The 27,797-nt window shown below is 36.3% G+C and overlaps 1 protein-coding gene across 16 annotated transcripts in view; it reads left to right on the top strand.

Annotated features, from left to right (window-relative positions):
* Positions 1–27,797, top strand: part of UNC80 (unc-80 homolog, NALCN channel complex subunit) — a 228,264-nt gene that overhangs the window by 66,144 nt on the left and 134,323 nt on the right. For 11 of the 16 annotated variants that reach the window (XM_082691598.1, XM_082691597.1, XM_082691599.1 and 8 more), the window contains exons 16-22: positions 1,763–1,911; positions 4,077–4,243; positions 4,991–5,089; positions 8,730–8,944; positions 10,120–10,226; positions 12,070–12,166; positions 19,991–20,163. In XM_082691598.1, the coding sequence (XP_082547724.1) occupies positions 1,763–1,911; positions 4,077–4,243; positions 4,991–5,089; positions 8,730–8,944; positions 10,120–10,226; positions 12,070–12,166; positions 19,991–20,163 (1,007 nt within the window). The remainder of the gene's footprint in view (positions 1–1,762; positions 1,912–4,076; positions 4,244–4,990; positions 5,090–8,729; positions 8,945–10,119; positions 10,227–12,069; positions 12,167–19,990; positions 20,164–27,797) is intronic. The other 5 variants (XM_082691601.1, XM_082691602.1, XM_082691596.1 and 2 more) reach the window with 1 other exon arrangement.

Raw genomic sequence — 27,797 nt, 5'->3', positions numbered from 1 at the left:
GCAAAAGGGATTTGGTAAAGTCGTGGCATCCTCACAGCTGGCCCTTCAAGCCATCACTCATGGCACTCCTCTCTCTTTCACACGACTTTCTGTTATATGACAATTGAGGCAGAAATCACGGAACAAGGGAGTATATTCATTAGTTCAACAAATATGAGTACTTACTATATGCCAGGCACAGTCCTTGGAGATTTCTTTCACAAAATAAAATAGGAAAGAAAAGATATATATAAACGTAATAGTAGTATAATTTTGATATGCTCATCTATACCTAAATATATACTGAATTTTTTAAAAAACAGGCAAATGGATATATAGATAGCCCCATACACCATTTTATACTTCATGGCTTTAAGAAAACCCCACCAAAGAGACCTGTGGTGTAAGGGGCCAGTGAACACCAACTGCATTCGTAATAAACCAAACACCTTCAATACCACTCAAATGCAAATAGAGTAATGAAATGAAATGCTGTATGAAGCCTGAATTGAGTAACATATACATTTTGATTAGAGCCTGGGAAGAGATAATGTCTTAGTATAGCCTTTTGTGGTTTATATGATACATGTATGAGAGTTGATTAATCTATAATGAAGATCTATTTGATGAATTTGGAACCAATTTCCCTATTTGTATCCCAGGCTTTATTGTTTGGTGACCTCATTAAAAAAATATTGTTCCTTTATAGAGCCCCTAAAATAATGTATATCCTCAAAGAAGTTTTAAGCTGAGCACATTATAAATTTTTAAAAATCATAAAGTGGGAATTAGAGTTGAGATACTGTAAGAGAAATTCCTATTTTCTCTTTTTTTAAGCTAGCTGAGATAGAAACTGCAAGCATAGACCAAAAGATTTCTTTCTATGATGTAAAATCTAGGGATAATCCCCTGCCAGCTGACACAGACAGTGAAAGGTTAGTGATAAAGTGTATTACCTCAAGGTGACAAATCCCCCCTGAGACTCTTGAGAAGAGGCTCATGGTGAATCAGCCAACCAAACACACAGGTCCTTATCTGATTTGTTCTGGAGATGCATACACCCTGACACTACAGTCCATTGGTGGCTCACAGTCATTAGAAATCTTCTGGCAAGGTTCCGGAATATCTCATGTGTCCCCTACAAGATGTCTGTGGATATATGGAAAACTGGCAAAAAAAATGCTACCAGAGAGTGATGGCCTCATTTCATTGGCATTTCACATTTCAATGAGTCATAAGGAAGTGGCTCTAAGAGAGGTTATAGGTTTTCATTCTCCATATACCTACACAGTCTAGGAGCAAGAAGCTGATGGAAGTTCTATGCAGTTCTTGGCAGAACTTAGTCTCCTTTTTATTGCCAGTGCCCCCCACCAAGGTCCCCTCACTGCCTCTGCCTCCTCCTGCCCTGTTCACCTGGTTGACCCCACCCCTACTTCTGAATGACTGAAGGATTTCCACTGAGAAGACAGCATTCCTCACCCCCAGAAAGGCTGAATCAAATAAATTCTCTCTCCAATGACGGATGAATAACTTTGCTTAGATTACCAATAGAAACATTCCACAACATGATGGACTATAACCTAGTAAAGACTCTGAGGGAGACTATGAGTTGTTTATCTCCAAGTCTGCATAAAGATGATTAAACCTAGGGATATCTTTAATCTTTTATTTCTGTATTTCATGTAGCCCTTCATTAGTTCCTGGGTGCTATGTACTTCATTACTTCCTTAACCTGTGTAGCTTAATGGAAACATTGCCTTGAATTGGTGCCTTTGCATTCCAGACAAGGCTGGGTTTGGAAATAACTTCACCACGGTGGACAACAAATCCACAGCTCAAAACGTGGAAGGCATCATCGTCAGCGCCATGTTTAAGTCCCTTATCACACGCTGCGCTTCAACCACGCATGAATTGCACAGCCCTGAGAATCTGGTGAGAAGTTCACCTCTTCTTCCCACAGGAGTTCTTGGTCTCCACTCTAAGAAAATTCTGTCGTGGCCCTGAGAAAGACAAGTTGAAGTCTTAAAGTCTGTACCTTAAAGTTAAAATCTCTGTTTTCCCACAGTGACCAGTAGCTCATGGTAGAGCCTCAGTAACACATTTCTCCTTGTTACTCATTAAATCACTTGAAAGTTGACATATCTTCCTCTTCCACTTCATAAGTTCTGTGGTGGTTGCTGAGCTAGTTGAAAGGTACTTCAAGTTCTTAAAGAGAAAGGCTGTGCTCAACACAGCCTATTAGCTCATGAAATATTAAAGAATATTAAACCAACCATTTTTGAAACATACTTTAAAAAATTAATGTGAGTCTGCTGCTGAAATTAGTTTTGTTTTCTCTTATAGAACATTGTAATTTTTTAATTACTTCCTCATAAATGACTGTGTTAATTAAACCACTAAAGCCACAAGAACTGTGAGAGAAGGACGGGGCTATAACATGTTAGTGCTTAATTGCTGCCAAGGAAATTGTGGTTTGGGATACAAAAAGTAGATATGAAAAAGACTAATGAATCCACACAAATAGATGAATTCAGTTCTCTCTGGGGAGTAAAGGACTTATATTTCACTATCTTACCAAATGTTACGTGTTGGGACTTTTTACGTAGAAATCTGCATATTTATACATATTGACACTATCTGCTAAGCTACCTAAATCAGGGAATTATTTTAAGCTTTTTAGCCATTGAGACTATTCACATAACTTGAGATAAACTTAAACCCTAAACCAAAGGGAATTGAATTTTGCTAGCTGTCAAAGCCCCCTCGGTAAAGTTCTTAGAGTCTGAGAAAAACGTGGACACCATCCATGCAGTTAATTTTTCATGGCAAGAAGTACTTTGAAAAGTTTATTATAATACATGTGAGCACTTTTTATACATTTTAGTCTGCAAAATCGTATGTAGAAGAAATAATTGTATTTCTTGATTTTCTTTAAATCATCTTGGTTTTGACTTGGAACTCCCATTCTACCAGAACGGCTGAAAGTCGAATCCCAACATTTTGGGGTTTCTTTACTTCACAGAGTGGTGCAAGGATCCCAAGTCTTTGGTAGGACCTAGGACCCAAGAACTCCATGGATCTCAACCATCAGTCCATACCTATTATTTCACTACTGCTCTCTGCTTAGGGTTGGGCACTCTGATGAATTTGGAACCCTTGTTTTTTGGTGTCTTGTCCCTTCTACGGGGAAGCTATCAAAGAATACAATGACAGCACAAGATCTTTCTGCCCAGAGGACTGAAAAAACTCTCTTTCCATGTTTTCCTCAGTTACTGTTCCTTCTGATTTTTTAAGGCTCATTGGCATGATTGTTCCAGTGGTCTTAGGTTTTGAAAACCAAAGCTATCAAGGTAAGTGTTTCTTAGGCTTCTGTGTCTTGCTTTGCCATGAACCTTCCCGAAGGCAAAGAATGCAGTAACCACCTTCTTGAAGAGAGAGGAGGAAATGCTGAGTGAAAAGGTTAATATCTCAAGAAAAAAGGTCCTATACATATTTTTAACTGTGGACTCATGAACGTATTGGTTTTAATGGCCCTGCATCATCTTTACTTCATAGTCAAGTTCATGTTCAAATGGGCTTCAACATACACATTTGTTAAATATGTCCAGCAAAATACACTATCCTTGAATAATCAGGCTCTATTAGAAGTGTCTAGAGGACTTAGCATATTTTATCACAGTGATACAGAAAATTTGGAGAAGCTAAAGAGGGACTGAAATCTCTAGTTTAAAAAAACTTCTGATTGCCTTTTTTTTGCAGGCATCTCTTCAGAAGTCATAATAGAGAAAATTAAAGCTTGGGAATCCAGTGGTTTAAAGTGTAAATTGATGTCTTTCTAATGATACAGCCAACTTTCTGAATATGGAACATGGTAACCATCCTTTTTCATACTAAAGATGACAGGCAAGGTTCTTACTAGTGTTGCCATAGGAACAATGGAGAGAAACCGGGTACCATCTGGTTCACTGTAGTAAAATGTCTTCCTTTTATGATTCTCATGCTGATCTAAACCTAGGGAATTACTTTCTCCCTCTCTTCCTGTGAAAACTGTTTAATCACACAACTTTCGCCATACTTTCCTTCTTGCATCCAAACAGGGGCTGTATTGTGACATTCGTCAGCTAGTCCAGTTTATCAAAGAGGCTCATGGAAATGTCTTCAGAAGAGTGGCCCTCAGTGCTTTGCTTGACAGTGCTGAGAAGTTGGCACCAGGGAAGAAGATGGAGGAGAATGAATCAGAATCTAAGACTGCAGGCAGTAAAAGGTTAGAAACTTAAGCTATAAATATTCGTGTTGGCCTTATGTCTGTAGAATGTAATTGGTTGTACTGTCCATGTGGTTCCCAGGATGGTGTGGGACTCTAGGGCAGGGCTGGTGGAACTATCTTGTATAAATAGTATCACTGGTGACAGTACAGCTGGAGCTTAGAAAAAGGATGTGTTTACTATCAAACATATCCTGCCTCTCTATAAATCAGAGCTCAGTTGATCTCAGGCTTGCATATAATTGACCTTTCCTTCATAGATCTCAACAATATGGTGAAATGTTATCTGTGTGTTAGTCTTCTCCATAGATAATTTACATTTTTGTCCAAAGAGGAAAAGCAATTATTGATACCATATCCTCCTGTTTAGTAAGTAATATTTTAAACATGGAAAAATACAAATAGCTGAGCAGTGCCCTGTTGTTTTTCATTCTAGTAAATATACATTTATTGTATGCCCATTCCATAAAACATGTCACTTACTGAGATTAAAAGAAACTCCTAAATTTAAAATTCTGCTTGTAGTTAATGACTCTGCATTGATGGTGGTATTCTTAGACAATAAAGCAGTGAGATCATGAATCAAATGGTAGGATATCAATTTCATACTGTATAGACTCATGATGACATAGGGTTTGCAAGCAATATATGTTGTTGATAACGGAGTGTTTTGCTTTATGAAGTATATGAAGTATTGAGGAGTGGTGTCCTGCTCTGTTTGATTGGTGGACTGCACCATTTGCATAGGTCAGAAGCGGGAAGCATTGTGGATAAAGGCCAGGGGTCCTCTGCACCTGAGGAATGTCGTAGCTTCATGTCTGGTCGCCCCTCACAGACTCCAGAGCAGTAAGTAGCACTGATTTTCTCTCCAATGCTGTGGGCTGAGCACTTCTTACTGTAAGAAATTCCGTTTTCCTAACTGCTGTTTGTTTGCTTGTCATTTTCTTTGAACTTTGCCTTGCTTCTGCCCTTTACTTTTCATTCCCAAAGCCACTAAACTCTAAAGACCCAAATCATAAATAACCAACCTCATGCTTATGGGAAGCTTCCCCAACAGCATTTCCCATTTCCAGTCTTTACCCCATATGCTTCTCGTGCATACTCCTGCAGGTAAATCATGAAAAATAGCATGTGTAACTAGGTGGGGAGGAGGTGTCATATACTTTCTTGCTTAAAATCACTTATAACTTATGTTATTTAAAAGTATTAATGGCTGTCAATGTGCTTGATGAAGGTTTTCTAAAAAAAGTAAGATAAACTCTTGTGCTCAGATTTAGCTAAAACATAAACTCCATTCCATTTCACCTTGGTCTTCTCCTGAGATCCATTCCAGTGTTCCAAAAGGTGTTTATCTTCACTTTTTATAATGCCAAAGTCAAAAACATCTTAAAATTAGTGCCTCCAGAAAATGAGAGAATTACTGTAGACACTGAACATGTAGCCTAGTTCTATGCAAGGCTCATTTGTCTTCATGCTTCTTTTTGAGAACTATTTACTCACAAATGGTGTGATCAGTATTTAAAATATGAACATCATTTAAGAAACACAATTTTATTTCCCTAAACCTTGGTTACTATGAAATGATTGCAGAATGATTATCAGAAATTCTGCAGGGTATTCTATGTTTAAGGTATACCCTCTCTATAGTCAAGGAAATCACCATGATCAAATAGGACCTTGGTAATTCACACAAAGTAAGGAAAACCTTGAAAGAACAAAAGCCTACATAGATCTTGTAGCCCTTCAAAATCTTAAAGACTGTCTCTAAGTGCCTGGAAAAAAGTATAGAGAAGATAAATCAACTCTATGAGTCTAGGACCATGTGAGCTTTTGCTTACCATTATAACCCCAATGCTTATGACTTGGCCCCCACTGTAAACACTTAATGTCTATTTCATAAATGAATGAATGAATGAATGAATGAATGGCAGACAATCAATGAAAGGAAAAAAGTGTGACATTACCATCATGGTTTTTTTTGTTTGTTTGTTTCCTTTAACTTCCTTTCTTAAATGTGATGTTCCAAGAAATCTTTAAGGACATAGTAAAAAGTCAAACAGAGGCTCTAAATGAAAAGACTTATTTTAAAAGGCAAAGTTCTATAGCTGAGTAGCCACAAGACTAATTAAAAATCTTTACATATGGAGTATGAGCAGAAAAAGGACAGAGGGCTTCCTCCACCCCAAAATAGCACTAGCAACAATCAAGCTACTGTGTTCAATGAGAATGATCTAATAAGTAAACTGGATTTTAAAAATAAAACCCTCTACACAGGTGATCTCATTTTCCAGATTGCAAAATATTCTCCTTCTTCAGTGTTCTGTGAACACTGCCCGATATCACAGCACTTCACGTGGGTCCTTAGCATGGGTCTGTTCTTGACCCTTGAATGAAGATACATGTTTTAATATACTTCTACATAAGAATTTCTGTTTGGAGAGATGTCATGGAATGTTAAATATAGAGCTTTTCCCTGATCAGAGTGGGCCTAGGAGAGGAGCATGCCAATACCCCGTGTAGGACTGAGGAAAGGTAGGTGGATGATCCTGGTTCCTCCTTTATCCTGCCTCCTGCCCTTCCCTCCCTTTCAGACCCTTCTCTTCTCCTTCTTCCTCCTTAAATAAAAGTCACACCAACTCAATTGAAAATCAGTTTTATATGTTCATCCTCTGAAACTCATTATCGATACACGCCCACTGGACAAAGTTAATGTAAATCTTACTGAAATGTTGTACCACGTAGACCATGTGGTCATACGCTCATCATTGTGTTCCACATTCCCCAAAGGCAAGAAATGTTTCGTACACTGTGATCGTTTGGTAAGAAAATAAAACAACTGAGAAGTCAAATCCTGAAACACTGATTTAAACTCACAAATGCATACCATATATGATAACCAGAGTGTTCTGGTTTGAAATAAGAATAAAATGTATTTAGTACTCTAATGAGATTCTGAGAGGTAAAATTTGAAACTCCATATAAGTGTCTCCAGAAAATGATTGCTTTACACAGTACTGTTGAATTTTGAGTAGAGTCTGGATTCAATCCCAAAGCCTATAGACAAATCATTACCTAAAATTTCATGAACAAATTTCATCACATATTACTAAGTATCTTCTGTGACCTTTCCCCCCCAAATTTCTAAAGTAATATATGTTGCTGAAGTTGGCAAATGTAGCAAAACAGAAAAACAAAGAAAAATCATTTTAAATCGAAATACTATCAGTTGGAGATAACCACCGTAAATTTCTGGTGTGCTGGGTACAATTTTGAGCACGTGTACAAGAAAACTCACAGACACATGCTTTTCTGTGTACTTTATTTAACATGAAATTATCCTATTTCACCCATTAATTAACTGCTTTCTAACTTTGCTATCTACCTTTGACATTTCCCATATCAGTCGTCTTCTAAAATAGGATTTTAATGACTATGGAATATGCCATCAGATAGAAATTCTATAATTTATTTGTTTCTCTGGAGTTTAAAATTAGATTGCTTCCAGTTTTCAGTGTTAACCCATAATACCTCAGCAGGCATTTGATCATCTTGTATTTATCTACATGTTAGTATGTTTTTCCATCATTTTCTTGACTTCCTAGGAATTGGATTTCCCTATCATAGCTGTAGATAATGGTTTTGGATACCATATTACTAAATTACCTTTCAGAGAGGTTGAATCTATCTCATCACTAGTAGGATGAGAGTCACCAATTGCTTTCTCTTCCCCCTCCCTTAATCTTTACCAATTTAATGAGTGAAAATAGAGATCCCATTTCAGTGGACCTTCCCCGTCCCCCAATTTCTAGTGAGATTAACCTCAGCATATTATTGGCCACTTGTCTTTTCCCTCTTGTGAAATGTCTTGGTCAAAAATCCCTTTGGATGTGTCCTCATTTGGCATATTGAGTTGGATTAATTTTTTTACTTTTAAACCTTACTTAAGCGTCTTTGCCCTGAGAAATCATTAGGCACAATGAAAATAATTTAGTAAACAGTTGTAGAATGATGCAGCCCCTGAGTGTGGTTACATTTCACTTAGTCATTTATTCAAATATCTTTTGTGAGCTTATTTAGTGCCGAGAATTATACTATGCTGGGGTGGGGTTGGAAAGTGACATACAGTACTGCACAAGCCTCTGGGAACTTAAAAAAAAAAGTGAAATATTTAGACATCATAAGTGCTTCTTACTATTATGACTCACACCCACAGATGAATACCTGTGATAATATTTGGTCTTTTTATTAAAGCTGGGAAAAAATGATTACCTCTATTTGCCAGCGGAGACATGACTTTTTCCAGGAAGACCTCAGAGTCAACCTTGGTCTCACTCCTTCCACTCCCCTCTGACTCATCCTAAATCCCAGCCCATCAAAGATTATCCTGCATGAATTGCAAAATATCACTGGCAGGAAGTTGAAAGAAATTTAAGAGAATTTCCCATGTGTTATCAGACATTTAACTCTACCCTTTGCTTGCTTTCAGCGATGAACAAATGCAAGGGGGCAACCTAGGGCGGAAGGATTTCTGGCGCAAGATGTTCAAATCCCAGAGTGCGGCGAGTGACACCAGCAGCCAGTCTGAACAGGATACTTCAGAATGCACCACTGCCCATTCAGGGACCACCTCGGATCGTCGCACCCGCTCACGGTCCCGCAGAATTTCCCTCCGGAAGAAACTTAAACTCCCCATAGGTAAAAGTATGTCTGTATTTATTTATGGATTCTCTTATTCCCTGCCATGTCCTCAAATCAACTCATAATCAAAGCAACGCATGGTAGGGTAGAGAAAAGGAAAGCCTTCAAGTCACAAGGCTTAAGCTGGCTCATTCATTCATTCATCTTTTTTCAGCAGGTATTTCTCAAACCCCAACTATGTGCACTTATTGTGTCCAAACACTATGATGTTAGGCATCAGGAATTAAACGATAAGCAAAATGACACAGTGCCCAACTTTGCTGAACTTAAAATCTATTGGGGGTGACTGTCAGTCAAACAGATAATCCTACAACTAAGTGTGGTTGGAAGCTATAAATTTTATGAAGGAAATATATATTGTGCTGTGAATGTATGCAGTAAGGTCTGACCTAAATGGGGAGGAGGAGGCAGAGATCAGAGAAGGCTTCCTGGAGGAAGTGATACTAAGATTTCAGGGTACTTAGGCGATTGAAGAAGGAAAGTGTACTAAGTGGTAGCAATAAAATCTGTAAAAGTATTAGGAATAGTGAGGGAGTAGAAGTAGTGAGGGAGTAGGAAGTGAGGGAAGTAGAAACGAGACAAGGAGAAGAGCGTCTGCAGGATTATGACAGAGCAATGGGGACTAAAGCCTGTGGACCTTGCAGGTAAGGTTGGCCTTTGTCTTACAGCCCTACGCAGCCCGGCTGGGATATTGAGCAAGGGAATAATGCAAGCAGGTTAGCTTTTTCTAAAAGATCACTGCATGGGCAACATACTGGAGGGAGCATATTGGTTGAGGGAGACCAATTAGAAAGCTGTTTAGTAGTCCAGGCATGAGTAATGGAAACTTGGACTGGGTGATTGACCATGTACAGCAGAGTGGACAGATTTGATAAATGCTTAGGAGGTAAAATCAACAGGACTTATCGGAAGATGTGAAAAGTGTCAAGGAGAACTGGATGGATTGTGGTTTTATTCACCAAAGAGGCCCAAATTCATTTTGTTCTGGTCTTACTCGGTCTTGTCATTTTATAATCCAATATTCAAAGCATATACATTTTGAAAACCATTTGTTTTCACTTCAGTGTATAGCAAGCCATGTAATTTTCATTGCTTTTTGAGCACATGCTGACATTTCTGTTTAATTCATTTGGGAGAAAAATTCTATACTGATCTAAATTTTCAAAATTATTAAATAGGAAACTGGCTGAAGCGGTCCTCCCTCTCAGGCCTAGCAGATGGTGTGGAGGACCTTCTAGACATCAGCTCTGTGGACCGCCTCTCTTTCATCAGGCAAAGTTCCAAGGTAAACAGGGCATCACTTATACAAGATAATGTTGGATTTGCTGGTAGAAAAATGTCAGGACCAAGAAACGTTGAACACATGGAAGGGCCAAATAAGAAAGAGTTGAAGAAACTTTCTTCAAATTGAGCAAAGTTTAGAAACTTAAATGAACAATGAAAACTAAGATATCTAAGTAGTAGGCTATTATGGAAAGGAAGAAAAGAGTAACAAAAAATTTACATAAAATTATAATGCAGATCTAGATATGTACATAGGTATTTTTAATGTTTTAGCTTTATTTTTATTATTATTTTTAATTCCAGTATAACAATTAACAGTGTTATATTGGTTTCAGGTATACAATATAGTCATTCAACAATTTGGTACAGTACCCAGTGCTCATCATGAAAAGTGTACTCTTAAACCCTATTACCTGTTTCACACTTCCCACTTCCCGTTGGGAACCACCTCTACTAACCGCCATTTTGTTATCTATAGTTAAGAGTCTGTTATTTGTTCTCCTTTTTTTATTATTTGTTTTTTGTTTTTAAATTCCACAAGAGTGGAATCATTTGATATTTGTCTTTCTCTGTCTCATTTCATGTAGAATTGTACCTTCTAGATCCATCCATGTTGTTACAAATGGGTTTCCACTCTCACCACTTTTATTTAACATACTACTGGAAATCCTAGCCACAGCAATCAGACAAGAAAAAGAAATGAAAGGCATCCAAATTGGTATTTTCCAACTATTTTTAACTTTTAACATACATGTGAAATTCCTGACATTTCAAGCTCCTACCCAAGGATGCAGAATTTTCTAATGATTCTCTTTATGTATTAAAACACAAACATACACACACACACACACACACACACACGCACTTCATCCTCTTTCCATTATTTTTTGTGAGTACTTAAACAATTCTCCCTATTGAAAAGGATAAAGAAATTCAGGATTTCTCCCATTAAGTGCTTCTTCATAATACTATTAAGTATTGTAACAGCATACTATTTGAAAAAGGTAATGATTCTCAGTGAAATCCAATTCCTACAAGAGCATTCCCTGCACATGATCCAGGTCTTGGTCACTATAATTTCCAGCTTATGGCAAGAGTTACTTTTTTTTTTATATCTAAATCATTTGTTTATAATCTTTCTGCTTTGAATCTCACTAAAACCAGTTTTATTCTATCTATTTTAATGGTAATATTTTGAAATTATATAAAGAATATATCAACCTCATAAGACATTTAGAAAATATAATTCCTCCTTCACATCCTTTTGCTAAAATATTGGCCAAATATTAAGAGTATGCGAGGCTTACTCACATAGCTTCCTTGCATGCTGAAAATTTTAAGTACTCTTGGCCTAAGGGCAAGATCAAGGGCACATTTAAATACTTAGGAAAAAACCCAAAGCACATTATTTCACTTTAATTATAGGGTACTTTATAAATTAATTTATACTGTTTTTTTTTTCCATAAAGATTTGAAACTTTCTATTTGCTTTTCTTTCAGTTTGGTCTCATTCTCAACTGTGATGCTATTTGTAAAGGATAAATATGGCTTGCTGTTCATGAATTTGAGTTTGTATTTTATTGAAATTAAACATCTCTAAGAACATCTCATTTAGTTGCTGAATTATTTTCAGGATGCCTGATTATTTACTTTCAATCTATGACTAGACTCTCTTTCAAATTAGTTATAAGTCTTGTTTTCTTTGGTACATAGGAATAAACCATACTGACTGACTAACCAGATGTGGAAGTCAGAAGAACTAAAGTACTCTTCATATTCTAAATAACTTATTTTTCAAAAGCAAGGTTTAGTATAAAAACAAAGAATTGCCTTTTTACCCTCAGGTCAAATTTACCAGTGCAGTGAAGCTTTCTGAAGGTGGCCCAGGGAGTGGAATGGAAAATGGAAGAGATGAAGAGGAGAATTTCTTCAAACGTCTTGGTAAATATCGTACTGTCTAAGAATTACATCCAATTTTCATCATACAGAACAAAAATTTGATCGGATAAAATGGTCCATTTTCTACTTCCATTGATTTCTTATTCATTTCTTTCTTGTGTGTGTGTTGTACTACTATATATATAGCTTCTTCATTTTTATCAATTTGGTTCAACAGACATTTATGGAAGTCCTATTGTGTTTTTCATTCCATAGTGAACATTAGGTTTACAAAGAAGAGTACGAGAGCTTCTTCTTCAGCTCTTTGTCCTTTATTAAAATCTAAGAGCTTTAAAGAACCTTAAGATTTCCCTCTATCTATCTACTTAAGAATTCTGCACATTATATTCCTGAGAGGTGGCCAGTCACCCTCTGAATACTTCCACCAAAGAGGAATCTATTACTTCACAAAGTAACCTGTTCCAGAACTAGAGAGTTTTAATTGTTAGGTCTCCCCTTATATCTTGAAAATATATTCATCTATAAATTTAATTCACTAGTCCCAGTTATGATATCTGTGGCCACACACACACACACACACACACACAGCTAGTTAGCCTTTTATCTATTTCACATTCTCTCTTTTCATCTCACTTCTGCTGGTTGAACATTATTGACTCCTATTTTTTCTCCTTGCATGGAAGAGTTTCCAGAACTATCACCATCCTGATTCCATTTTACAGTGCATTCTAATTAGATGATATACTTTACAAAATGTGGAGATTCAGATGGAATGCATGCATCATATGTGACTTTAATCAGTGTGATAAACAATGTAACAATTAAGCTCCAGGGATATAGCAAGTGTATGATCACAATTTAAGGTTGCATTATCAAGTTTTACATCCTATAGTTGGCTTGTATTGAATTTGGATTAACTTTTGCTACTCACCTCCACATGAATGAATATAATGCTATTTTATATTAGCCATTATTAATTCTTCATCTCAAAATAAATTTAATGTTTCATTAACTTGGGAGGTGGTTAATTCACATGCCCAGGAAAAAATTAAGAGTCAGAACCCAAAACAAATTGAATTTGGAATCTTTTCTTCTTTGCAATTGTGCTATAAGGATTCACTTCCCTGGTTTTCATCCAAACTGTTGATATTATTAATGACCAGGACAAATACAAACATACAATTCCTATGACACTTCTAGCTGACTTTTATTAATTAACAATTTGTGGGTATGATTTTTCAGCCAAACATACTTAATTTACTAGCAATTAGCAAACGCTTTCTCATTTCATAAAAACCACAGATTTGGGACACCTGGGTGGCTCAGTGGGTTAAGCCTCTGCCTTTGGCTCAGGTTATAATCTCAGGGTCCTGGGATCGAGCCCCACATTGGGCTCTCTGCTCAGCAGGGAGCCTGCTTTTCTGTTCTCTCTCTCTCTGCCTACCTCTCTGCCTACTTGTGAATAGTAAATTCACAATCTGTTAAATAAATAAAATCTCTCTCTCTGTTAAATAAATAAAATCTTTTAAAAAAATCAGATTTTACCTAAAAAACTCATGTCCTTATCACTCTAAAGGAAATATGCAGCTTAGTTCAATAGTATATTCTTTGTGAAACCACGGTGATTCCTATGATTACTCTGGTTTTTAAAAAAGTTCCCGTTGATCTAACCTCTTACAGAATTTGGTTAGGCCATACATCATACTTATTAGTCGGTGGTTTCAAGAATTTTCCTAACAACGAAGACCTTTGTCATTTTCAGTCTTTATGGAGTCTTTTTATTCCTCATGATATTTCAGAGAAGATATACCTAGCATTCAGAACCATCAGTATTATAAATAGATTTTTGTGGGTTTTTTTAAAATTTTGTTTTGTTTTGTTTTGTTTTTTGAGAATGAAGTGTGGAACTAAAGAGTGTTCTGCAGGTATGTGCTGTGTTAGCTGAATGTCATTTGGCTAGTACTCTGATTACTTCTGTAAGTTCTTTCTGTGCACTGGAGTGTAATTTCATGGAACTGAGAATTAACTCAGGGTAGGGGCTCTCACATTTGGTGCCTCCTTAAAGAAGCTTTTCTGTACTTGCATGTTTGTGGTTTTTTTCTCATTGATGGAAAGGATGAAAGCATAAGTGACTTGTTTACTTTCCTTTTGATTTCTTTATCCTTTTCTTCAAGGAGTAGGCCAGTATTTTTAATCTAGTTCTAAACATGTTATCATTAGCATTCCCATAAACATTTTTATTCCAGATTTTTTTTTACCACGATTCCTGCAGATACCAGCTTTGATCCTCTTTGTATTTTATTTTAAGATCCTCTTTATATTTTATTTACATAAATAAGAAAGATTTGATATGGAACATTCATAGAGTCCAACTCTGGGATCAGATTCTATCAGCAAAACCTGAAATAATACAGTCTCTTTCTGTGTATCTAGAAGACAAAACTATAAAATCTAAGACTGATACCTATTTCATGTGCTTTTTGACTGGCAAGAGAAGATAGCTTGCATATCACCATCATTCTTTGCCCATGTTCTCTGGTTTATTAAAAAATTTCCTTTGGAATCTCTTGCACTAGTTAGGTATCCTCAGCTATTCTAAAAAAAATAAATAAATAAAGGAAAAAACCATTATCTTAGTATATTGTATTTTACAACTATTGCCCTTGGCCAAATGAACAAATCTATCCCTGGGCCTGCTTTTGCCTTTGTTTCGTCTTTCCCTCTCCCTTTCTCTTTCCCCCTCTCCCTGTCTGTCTGTCTCTCTCCAATCCATATGTGTAAATGGTTTCTGTGTATCCATTATAGATATATTGTTCTTTCTTTCTCATTTATTTTAATTTAATCATATATTATCTCTGTTTCTTTAAAGTTGTTAAAGAAAACAAACATCAAACATTCTTACCTTCAATTTAAATATAGTATTCAAACTTCACTGAGTTAAGATCGAATACAATAGCCAATAGAATTTCTTTAAAATCTTGAGGCACCTGAGTGGCTCAGTCATTAAACAGCTGCCTTCAGCTCCAGTAATGATCCTAGGGTCCTGGGATCAAGCCCCACATTGGGCTCCCAATTTGGTGGGAAGCCTGCTTCTCCCTCTCCCATTCCCCCTACTTGTGTTCCCTCGCTCACTGTGTCTCTCTCTCTGTCAAATAAATAAATAAAATCTTAAAAAAAAATAATTTCTTTAAAATCTAAAATTTTCAAAAATGAAAAATACTTCTGCTGAACATTTAACAAAACTGAAATTACATTCGTAATCAGCTATCTTTTTCTTCCATGTTTTTCTATTTACTAAGAATATTTCATTTTAGAAATCATGTTATCCTTGAGGGAAGATATTTTATTAAACCGAATTTTTTAATTGATCATTAAAATTTACTGAATATTTTCTATGTGCTCAATTCTGCCATAAATTCCATGGGAAATGGTGCTTAAAGAAATACTATATTTTGAAATATGCATTTTAAAATTTGACAGATTCTAAAAACTGTATTCTATATAAATTTATAAATGTGCCTCAATAAATTTAATTTTTTTTTAATTTTTTATTTTTTTATAAACATGTATTTTTATCCCCAGGGGTACAGGTCTGTGAATCGCCAGGTTTACACACTTCACAGCACTCACCAAAGCACATACAAATGGCTAATAGACACATGAAAAAACATTTCATATAATACTTAACACATACTAAGTGCTCAAAAGTAGAAGCGAATACATGGTTATCCATTAATGTTATATAGATACAAGGGAAATTTTCCATTATAAATAGCTTTTAGTTACAAGCATGATTCTTATGCCTGCAGTCATAGGATTCTACTGATCTTCATACCTGTAATCAATATCCATTATTCTGTGAAGCAAAAAATATAGGTTCTTCCTGACAAAGATTGTTTTGATCACTTCTCCTTTCATTATTTTACTTAGATTCCTTAGCCATTTTGTTTCTGAAGTTCTTTTGATCAAATGGCACTTCTGGTAATATTAAATAGGCTTCTTTTAGAATTCATTATCTTGTCAAATAAATAACTAAGAAAAAAGATGAAAAGCTTATTTTAATGTCTCCTTCAATAAAATGATGGCAGCTATCCTTAATAAATTCGTTGACTAAGAATAACTTTGTTGAGGCACCTGGATGGCTCTATCAGTTAAGCCTCTGCCTTCAGCTTAGGTCATGATCTCAGGGTCCTGGAATCAAGCCCCACATAGGTTCCCTGCTCAGTGGGAAGCCTGTTTCTCCCTTTGCCTCCTCCCCCTCCAAACATGCTTTCTCTGTTCTTTTGCAAATAAATAAAACCTTTTAAAAAAGAATAAGTTTAGGGGTGCCTGGGTGGTTCAGTGGGTTAAAACCTCTGCCTTCAGCTCAGATCATGATACCAGGGTCCTAGGATCAAACCCTGCATCGGGCTCTCTGCTCTGCAGGGAGACTGCTCCCCCCTCTCTCTCTGCCTGCCTCTCTGTCTACTTGTGATCTCTGTCTGTGAAATAAATAAATAAAGTCTTTAAAAAAAAAGAATAAATTTAGGGGTGCCTGTGTGGCTCAGACTGTTAAGCATCTGCCTTGGGCTCAGTTCATGATCCCAGGGTGGTGGGATCAAGTCCCACATTGGGCTCCCAGCTCAGCAGGAAGCCTGCTTCTCCCTCTCCCACTCCCCTTGCTTGCGTTGCCTCTCTCACTGTGTCTCTCTCAGTCAGTCAAATAAATAAATAAAATATTTCAAAAAAGAATAAGTTTATTGATCATACACCTTGTCATACATATTAGTTCTATCATAGATTTGAGGCTGTTATCACCTAATGTATTGTAAATCTTAATTAATATAACAAATAACGAAACAACTGGATTCATTAAAAAGAAAAATATTTGGGGTCTATCTTAAATTCAAAGTTTCAGGGACTGCTAAGGTTAATAATTTCTTTTAACAGAAGAGATTTCCTCTGATGTGTGTAAAGTGCTATATGTAAATGATTCATAAAGTGACATATAGGTAGGAGAAATCACGGGAAATTACTGGTTCTGGAACTTTTGATATTGCCCAGTGAATAACAGAGTAGCATTTTGAAAGGCAGCTGTCTAGAAACAAGTCTATCTAGGAAGTATTTGTTTCTAATCTGTAGTTTTTAGCTACATGCACTTTGTGTCATTTCAGATACTTTCAGATTATTTCCAGCAGCAGATTCATTATGTGCTACTTCCTTTTGCAGTTAATACAAAATGTGCCACACTAATTGGAAAAAAAATACTTAGGGTGTTGAATATGGAATTTTAAATATGGAATATTTGCATCTGAAAAGGAAATATACCCATAAGAAATGAAATATGGAAATTTTTTTTAATATTTTAAGATTTTATTTATTTATTTGAGAGAGAATGAGTGAGTGAGAGAGAGAAGGTGCAGGGGGAGGGTCCGAGGGAGAAGGAATAACAGACTTCCCTCTGAGTGTGGAACCCAACATGGAGCTTGATCCTCAGACTCCAGGATCATAACCTGAGCTGAAGTCAGACACAACCAACAGAGCGACCCAGGTTCCCCAGTGATATTTTAATTATATTATGAGGCATTCTTTTTGTACTTGGGAAAATTTTCAAACAGACAAAAAGTAAAAAGAATGGTCTAATGGATCCCAAATATCCATCACCCATTTGCAATAATGACCAAAATTTCCATAATTGTTTCATCTACCTTTTATGCTTTTCAAATGTTTTTTTAAAACAAATCCCAGACATATATACATGTGCCTTTGTGCTGAGGCAGCAGGTAGGAAAGTAGAGTAATGGGTGGAAGAGATCAAGGTATTCATAATGGAAAAGATGGGAAAGTCATTTCTGGAAATCAGATTTGTGACTCCTCAGTAAGAACCAAGAGTTGGCAACCACAAATGAATGGTTTGAGCAGAAATTAAAGCAAGCTCTAAGTCAGTGATTCTCATTCTAGGGGTATATTCTTAGGTGTCAGAGTACATTTCAGAATCATGAGAAGGGGTTTGGGTATGGCTTTAAAAACGATATTCAGGGGTGCCTGGGTAGCTCAGTGGGTTAAAGCCTCTGCCTTCGGCTCAGGTCATGATCTCAGGGTCCTGGGATCAAGCCCCGCATAGGGCTCTCTGCTCAGCAGGGAGCCTGCTTCCCTTCCTCTCTCTGCCTGCCTCTCTGCCTGCTTGTGATCTCTGTCAAATAAATAAAATCTTTAAAAAAAATAAAAACTATATTCAGCATAATACCCTCAAATAAGAAAAAACGTTTTAAATATATATTAGAAGCTATAGAAAATTCAGGAGTTGTTTAAGTTTTTAAAAATTTACCTAGGGAACCCTCCTACATTGTTGGTGGGAATACAAGCTGGTGCAGTCACTCTGGAAAACAGTATGGAGGTTCCTCAAAAAGCTGAAAATAGAGCTACCCTACAACCCAGCAATCACACTACTGGGTATTTACTCTAAAGATACAAATGTAGTGATCCAAAGGGGCACGTGCACCTGAATGTTTATAGCAGCAATGTTCACAATAGCCAAACTATGGAAAGAGCCTAGATGTCCATCAACAGATGAATGGATAAAGAAGATGTAATATATATAAACAATGGAATACTATACAACCATCAAAACCCCCAAATCTTGCCATTTGCAATGACACGGATGGAACTAGATGGTATTATGCTAAATGAAATAAGTCAATCAGAGAAAGACAATTATTATATGATATCACTGATATGAGGAATTTCAGAAACAAGACAGAGGATCATAGGGAAAGAGAGGGAAAAATGAAACAAGATGAAACCAGAGAGGGAGATAAACTATAAGAGACACTTAATCTCAGGAAACAGACTGAGGGTTGCTGGAGGGGAGGGAGTGGGAGAGATAAGGTGGCTGGGTGATGGACATTGGGGAGGGTATGTGCTATGGTGAGCACTGTGAATTGTGTAATACTGATGAATCATAGACGTATACTCCTGTAACACAATTACATTGTATGTTAATAAAAAAGAAAGAAAATGAAATATACCTAGGGATAAAAATGATGAAAATCATATTCTGTATCATTTCTTCTTAATGTATGTTTCTTAGACGTTCTACATCAATAAATCACAAGGAGTGTTTGTGAAAACAGACATGGAATCAAAGTCTCTAGGGATGAGACTTGATATTCTGTGTTTAATAAGCTCCAAAGTGATTCTTATTCATGGGCAGCTAAACTATGGAAAAGTAAGTGTGGGGAGGGATCAGTGGTTCCCCAATCTCTGACCCCAGTGTTGGGTCAGACTGGCTGCATCATTATCTTCTGGGAGGCTTACAAAGCACAAAATCCTATTCTCCACTTCTGAAAATTCTGATTCTGAAAGTCTGGATGAAATTCAGGAACTTGCTAGGTAGTTCTGATATATAGCTAGGTTTGGAAATCCTGGAATTAAATAACCAAACACTGAGATTCTTTACAACTCGAATAGTCAGTGATTCTTGGTATCATAACTGAGATACCAAGTTATTGGCCTTGATATCAATTTATGTAACAGATTTTATCTTTGATAAAAATAGCATTTAGTTGTTGATTACAGGAAAAATCATTTTAAATATACTAAGAGCTCTTGTCAGTTTAAAGAGGAGACCATAAGTAAAATGATCAGATCCTGTATTTAAGTATTATGTAAAATTCTGCATTTGCTTATGCCATTTGTCACCAGATTCCCAAAAGTCATGGTGTGTCTCAGTCAGGCATTAGGATGGAAAAGAAGGATGTGGAGTCAGGGAGAACGTTTTTAGGCCAACACTGCAGAAAACACGTTATAACTTTGAAGCTCTTTTTCAATCTGTGATCTGTTATACTCTGTTTTTTTTCATTCTTCCACCATGGAAAAAAACCTACAGGTTGCCACAGTTTTGATGACCATCTGTCTTCCAATCAAGAGGGTGGAAAAAGCAAAAACGTGGTGAATCTTGGAGCGATACGACAAGGCATGAAGCGCTTTCAGTTTCTGTTAAACTGCTGTGAGCCAGGGACAATTCCTGATGCGTCCATCCTGGCAGCTGCTTTGGATCTTGTAAGTTGTTGGAAGAGTTTATCTACTCGGTCTCCCATTACAATTGATAATGCTAAGAGACGAAAGCATGAATCCCTAAACCTGACCCTATCTGTGGAGTTAGGTGTTTTGTTTTGCTTTGTTTTTCTTTTAATCCATGCTTTATAGTTTTCAGAGTACAAGTCTTTCACTTCCTTGGTTAAATTTATTCCTAGCTATTATTTGTGGTGCAATTTTTATTATTTGTGGTGCAATTATAAATGGGATTGTTTTTTAGTTTCTCTTTCTGGTACTTAATTATTAGTGCATTTTCAATCTGCAACAGATTTCTGTATATTAAATTTGTATCTTGTGACTTTACTGAATTCGTTTATTAGTTCTAGTAGATTTTTGGTTGAATCTTCAGGGTTTTCTATATATAGTATCAGACCCTCTGCAAAATAGTTTAAGTTTTACTTATTTCTTACTAATTTCTTACCAATTTCTTTTTCTTGTCTGATTGCTATGGCTAGGACTTCCAAAACTATGATGAATAAAAGTGATAACTGGACATCTTTGTCTTGTTCCTAATTTTAGAGAAAATGCTCTGTTTTTCACAATTGAGTATGTTAGATGTGAGTTTTTCATATATGGCCTTTATTATGTTGAGGAATGTTCCTTCTAAATCTACTTTTGAGAGTTTGGGGTTTTTTTAATATTTTTAATCATGAATGGATGTTGTACTTTGTCAAATGCCTTTTCTGCATTTATTGAGATGATTATAGATTTTTGTAGCATTGTGGTTTTTTTCCCCTCAGCATTAATGCTAAAAATAGGAAGAAAATTGGTGAGGTAAAAGAAGAAAAGAGAAAAATTAATAAATATTCACTGGGAAGTAGGCTGTATAGCATCATGATTAAAAGGATGTGAGGGCTCTCCCAGGCTCAGACTACCTGGGTTAAAATCACTCTGACATTTACTAGTTGAACCTCTATAAAATGGAAGTAGGAATAATAATAATAAATTCTCCAGCTAAGTATAAGGACTAAATGACACATTAAATAGAAAGCCCTCATCAGATTGCCTGAAATGAGGTATCCACTTAATAAAGTTGGCCATTATTATTGTTCTGTTATTATTAAGTTTATGTCTGTTATGTATTAGTACTTAAACATCTCTGAGTCTTGGTTTAATTAACAACTGGAGGAAAGATATAAAAGATCAGTTGAATTTAATTGTGCAGAAGTGCTTTGAACATCATATACTATTATACATGTGTAAGGGATTAAAGAATATAAAATGGATCTAGTTTTGGGGTTTTTTTTAAGATTTTATTTATTTATTTGAGAGAGAGAGAGAACACAACAGGGGAGCAGCAGGCAGACGGAGAAGGAGAAACAGACTCCTCACTGAGCAAGAAGCTTGATGCAGCGTTCCCTGCCAGGACCCTGAGATTATGACCTGAGCCAAAAGCAAACACTTAACTAACAGAGCCACCCAGGCATCCCAAAGTGGATCTATTTTAAAAAGGGTTTCTGTCAGGTAAACTAGGCTCAGATAGGCATTTTGAACTCAGTGTCTTCATTTCCTTTATTTATCTCTGGTTTAATAAACTCTTCTTACACTGTATAAATACTGAGTACAAAATACCAGGTAAAACATCAAGAATAAAAGTCTTTTATTTTCTCTTTTAAAAAATAAAAACTAAAGTAAACTTTTTTTTTACAACAAAAAACTTTAAGCCTATGTACAAATGATCCCTTTTCCAGATTTTATAACACACAAATAAGTGAGCTTTGACCACACATATTTTACCTTGGAAAATCAACCAAACCTGATAATGTAATTTATTACATTCTTTTGTGATATTTACAGGTATTGCCCTCAGGATAGTGACCAGCAAGTTATGTGACTTCACTTAAACATGAAATAGAAATACCACTGTAATCACCCAAAATAATGACTTGTTGTTTAAGATTTTTCAGTCGGGGGCACCTGGGTGGTTCTGTCTCTTAAGGGTCTGCCTTCTGCCTTCAGCTCAGGTCATGATCCCAGTGTCCTGAGAGTGAATCACCTCAGGCTTCCTGCTCTTGAGGAGCCTGGTACTCCCTCTCCCTCTGCCCCTTCCCCCAACATTGGCCACTCGTGCTCTCTCTGTGTCTGCTCTCTAAAATAAATAAATAAAATCTTTAGTAATAATAAAAAAGATTTTTCAGTCAGTTTTCCATTCCCGGATATTGGCCTTTTTGAATGTTAGTAAATTCCAAAATGTTCAGTGTGTATTGATGTATGCTATGGTGACTGTAAAATGTGGGGAATCATGAGCTTCCAGGAGAGCTGAGGCTGGTGACACTTAATTAAAGAACAAGATGCCTGTCTAAAGCAAGAGAGTTTGACAAAGCAAAGAGCCAGTCCCTTGGTTTTTTAAGTGAAGGTATTATAATTAGCCTGTCCTTCCTTTGAGTTACACAGTGATTCTTTTTTAATCACTGTTGACCTATCCAAAAAAGGTCAGATTAAAATAAGTAAATAAATGTAACAAATTCATAGGAAAAGAGCGAACAATTGAACAGTTAAATAATGGGTGAGTACATGAACAAACAGTTCATCCAAAATATTCATACCCAATAAAGTATGCCCCATCTTATTGGCACTTAAGAAATGCTCATTAACATGTCCATAGACTCCTGTATCATAACTATCAAATTTGTAATGATTAGGAAGTGTTGACAATGTATGGAACATGGTGGTGATTAGTAGTGGGAGCATCAGGATTTGATCAGTGAATAGAAGGAAGTCATAATAATAGGGTGATGGTGGGCGAGCAGTAATGGTGAGTAGTGCTCCTTGGCCTCTCCGTGTGAATAAGTAATTTGGGGCTGGATGTAGTCACAGAGGAGGGGCAGTTCTCTACATATTAATTAAACCACATGGCTAGGTGATGATGGAATTTTAAAAACCCAGAGTCAATGTAGCTTAAGACACTCATCATATCCTAATTAATTAATTAACTAACTCAACTCGCGTCTATTGAGAATTTCCCATATGCCATGCATGTTGCCAACTATTAATAGGTGCAACAGACTCAACTTGTTTGAATCTTTCCTTAGGAAGATTAGATTTGCCGAGTGATCTATTGTAGAGACTTCTTAGTACAGTATTCTAAGGGGAATAAACATATCATTAACATTTATTGGGTACCTATTGTTTCCAATGGAAAAACCCTTAAGCTCAGAAGACTAACCAATAGGCCAGGGCTACACTGCCAGCCAAGGATAGAGCCAGATTAGACCTCTGTCTGTCTTCAGAGACCCTATATTTATTACTCCACCATACTGACTGTCTTATTAAAAACTATGTGAAATCACTAAAATATGCAAAAATAATAAATTCTGTGTTTTATTCATGATCACTTAAATATAAGTAAGAAAGTAAAAATGACAGAAGTTAGTTGAACAATTATGAAATTCACAGTAAAATTACGCATTAGCACTTGATATGTGGTTTAAACTATAATGTTCCAGAGGTGCTGTCACGTCCACTTTTGTCTCAAATACCCATAGCTCTTTTGGAAGATTTTAAGACAAAACACGGTATCAAATTTCTCAAGCAGTTGCCTAACAAGATTAAAGAAAATGTTAATGACAAGTCATATTACTTCAACTAGTTGAAAAATTGATAGAAAGATATAGGCACAGCTGGCCATACACCTTGGAGAATAATGGCATGACAAACTTTGGAGATAACTATTAGTCAAATAAGCACCTGATGACAGAAATAATGGGTTGACCTTGACATACTGGAAAAGTCTAGGTAGGCCCCAAACTCTTTTCAGAGATACTGATCTAAAATCTGCACATAAATATATATCATACAAAGAACTTTACTGAGCAGTATTTAAACATTTCCACATGACAGAACAGAAGCCCCAAGAGCCAAGGTGATTTTGCTCCAGGTCATATATGCCAGTCAGTGCTAAAGCTGGGTTCAAGGGGCACCTGGGTGGCTCAGGGGGTTAAGCCTCTGCCTTTGGCTCAGGTCATGATCCCAGGGTCGGGGGATCGAACCCCGCATTGGGTTCTCTGCTCAGCAGGGAGCCTGTTTCCCCCCCTTCTCTCTCTGTCTGCCTCTGTGCCTACTTGTGATTTCTGTCTGTCAAATAAATAAATAAATAATAAATAAATAAATCTTTAAAAAAAAATTAAGTATAACTGGATTCAAAGCAGAATCTTCAGATTCCATTCAGGATTCTTATAGCAGTAGCATATGCTTTCTCTGTAAGAAAGAAGCACATGCATACATATGAAATATATATATATATTTATTTATTTATATTTTATATTTTTTATTTATTTAAGTGAGAATGAGTATCCCTTGATACATTGAAAATGCACTTAGATTAATAAGATCTGCAGAATAAAGACTATAAATTATTTTTAATGTCCAAAAACATTTGGATCTATTAAAAAGTTTCCTTAACACATGCATACATGATGAATTCATGGCAAAAGGATTATCTGGCAAAATGAGACTTCTTAGTCAAGTAGTTGGAATAATTACTTTTATTAACTTTTACTAATGATATAAAAACAGACGTAGTAATTGTTTCCTATGTGGAATACTTCGGATTTATGTAAGATGTGTATCCATGGGAGGAATATGAGGCTTGTAACAGAGAAAGCAAATGAGGATTTGAAAAATAATCCCAACAAAGCAAATTAGTCCTTTTTTCTGAATGGAGATTATTTTAAGAGGAATATTGATGAATACTTTGATAATCAAATCTCTCGGGTGTTGAGATTTCATTCCCCCTCACCAAATGGTTTTCATACCTATTTGATTTCCAGCAGCTATAATGCTTATCATTTTCAAGGAGATGAGATTACACAGGTTTCCAGATATAAGCACATTCTGTTCCTCACTATAGCTTGACTCTGACCACTAAGTTGGATTGAAACCCATTGAAAACTTAAAATAATATTTTGTTTCCCCCAAACGAGGATATGGCCTGATAGTTACCAAATCACTAGAATCTCCTTTCTTCCTTTCTTTTGGAACCTACTATGGCACTGCTGGACCTTCTCAATGTTAAAAGTCTCATGGTAAGAAATAAAATAAAGGCGTTTGATGCCAAGAAGCTATGTCTTTTGAGTCTCAAAATAAAGAAGCATTTTCTTATGATTGTAGACATCCAGTGAGGAGATAGCTCCATGGAGAAGTAATGAGCTCTTTGTCACTTGACTGCATTCAGTGGGGGCCATTGTACAGGGGCCTTGAAAAGTGGGTGGTTTGTATGATTTCCTTCCGTACCTGAGTCTTTGATTCTAGGTCGAGGCCAAGGAGTGTGCAAAGGTTAGAATTCCAGAGTTCAGAGTTAGTAAAGGTTTAAAGGAGTGTGGTAGAGGAGCCTGGGTGGCTCAGTTAGTTAAGCATCCGACTCTTGGTTTCACCTCAGGTCATTAGGATCATGATCAGGTCAGGATCCCCTCATGCGTTGTGGGATCAGCCCTGCATTGAGCTCCATGCTCAGTGGGGAGTCTGTTTGAGGATTCTCTCTCTGATTCTATCCACACTTGCCCTTACTCGCTCTCACTTTCTAAAATGAATAAATAAGGAATGCCTGGGTGGCTCAGTTGGTTAACTGTCAGACTTTTGCTCATCTCATGATTCCAGAATCATGGGATCGAGTCTGGCATTGGGTTCCTTGCTTAGCAGGGAGCCTGCTTCTCCCTCTGCCTGAGGCCCCCCCAGCTTGTGCTCTCTCTCTCTCTGTGTGTGTCATATAAGAAAATAAAATCTTAAAAAAAAAAAAGAACTTGGTTGAATAAAAAGAGGGATAGGTAATGACAGTGGTAATTGTGGCAGTGCAGGCAGGGGTGGTAGATGATCACAATAGTAACATTTTCATTGTACTTGATAGTTGATAAAACACCTTCACATTTATTACCTTATTTATATGAGGGGAAAGGAAGCAGCCCAGGGAATAGCTCCCAACTAAGGGCACACTTAAATCCATTTTCTCAAGTATGGAGAAAAGAAGGAACTGAAGTCACTGATGAATTCTGACAAAGATACTGAGAAGAGCTGCATGTCCTACGTGCTTGAATCAGTACATTCTGTGTTTACTGTCCTTTGCACAGGTACAAAAACCACAGTTCTTCAAACTTGCTCATCTGGGTTGAGAGTGTCTCCAGATCACTCTGTCACAAATGTCTTCCATTAAATATATTTTTGGTTTTTGTTTCCTCTGTATTTGGCTTCACTTAATATCTGATTTCATCTGCTTCCTGGCTTTCAGAAATGTCTCACTGTTAAAAATATGTTTTATATGTTTTACAATGCATTTGTGGTTTTTAGCATATATGTGTATGTGTAAATATAAGTAGAGGTATCTCTATTTCTATCAAATAAAAATACGAATGCAGAAATGTAGAGAAAGGTAGGTATAAATACAAATGATATCGATGGATAGATACACAGATGTGATCTAGATGCAGATGTAGACATCCTTATAGATTCTGCCTTTTCATCGGCTGGGCTTTGGGAGAGGAGGGAAAAATAAATGTGCTCCTTTACCATCGCATTCCCTTACGCCTCTTTCTCCCGTCTCTCCTTTAATGTGTTCTTTTGTTGGGTGTTGCATTTATTTTTAAATGCAGCTTAAATGCAATTTCTGCATTATGACATAATTTTATCCCAGATCAGCTTTCATTGTTTTATTGCTTTAATCACAGAATGTAAATGTGACTTTTTCAAGTTTGCGATTTTCTTCAGAATTAAAAAGTATTGTTAAATGGAAGAAATATTAGAAATGTCAACGTTCAAAGTCCTGCCGATCTGCAGGTTTTGTTTTAAACAAGTCTCTTTTCTCTGTTGCTGTGACTCCTCACCTTAGGGATAATTGGTTTAATTTTAAGTCTGGCACAGCTCTTCCTCTCACTCTTTCTCTTTAGTACAATTTAATAGACACAAGTGCAAGGCATTTTGGAAAAGACATGTTTTAGTAAAAAACTCATCTTGTCTCTAGGTTTATGTAATCTACAAACAAAAATAGAAAAATTAAACAATTCAGGCAAAAGGCACTTCTGTCTGTTCTCTATGTATCTTGGGTGAAATATTCTACCCCCTTTTATTCAATTTAATACACAACATGTGTAGATATAATGACTTCTAACTTATTAACATGAATAACACTAATAATAATGTCTGTTTGTGTTAAGAACAATTCCATGAAATCAAGAAAGTCAGTGATACTGTAGAATTCTCTCTAGTCTGTGGGTGGGAAAAAATCTAATTTGTGGTAAGTTACATAGCCTCATAAATTGATAGCTTTAGGAAAGATTATATAATTTTTCTGCAAACTGGGACACTTTGGAGAGTGAAAAGGGATGCTGTCAATAATTCTACCAGTTAAACAGACATAAACTGAAAGTCTCCTGGTGAAAATGAAACATTGGTTACCATAGGTAGATTCATACTTTCAGGTTCACTGCATCAAATTTAATCCGTTATAGGGTCTTACCATCACAAATCCACTTGGTGATCAATGCAGATTAGCTCTTTCAAGAAAATGGGAATATCTGCATAAGAGGAACTATCAAAGCAAAATCATATTGTGTTCTCTTTTGAATCATGAGAAAGGTTGATACAATTCAATAATAACCAAAACTAAATCA

This window comes from Mustela nivalis (genome assembly GCF_964662115.1).
Source record: "Mustela nivalis genome assembly, chromosome: 11".
In the NCBI taxonomy this organism is placed as follows: domain Eukaryota; kingdom Metazoa; phylum Chordata; class Mammalia; order Carnivora; family Mustelidae; genus Mustela; species Mustela nivalis.
Note: the sequence above shows the minus strand (reverse complement) of the source record. Positions and strands in the feature narration are given on the sequence as shown.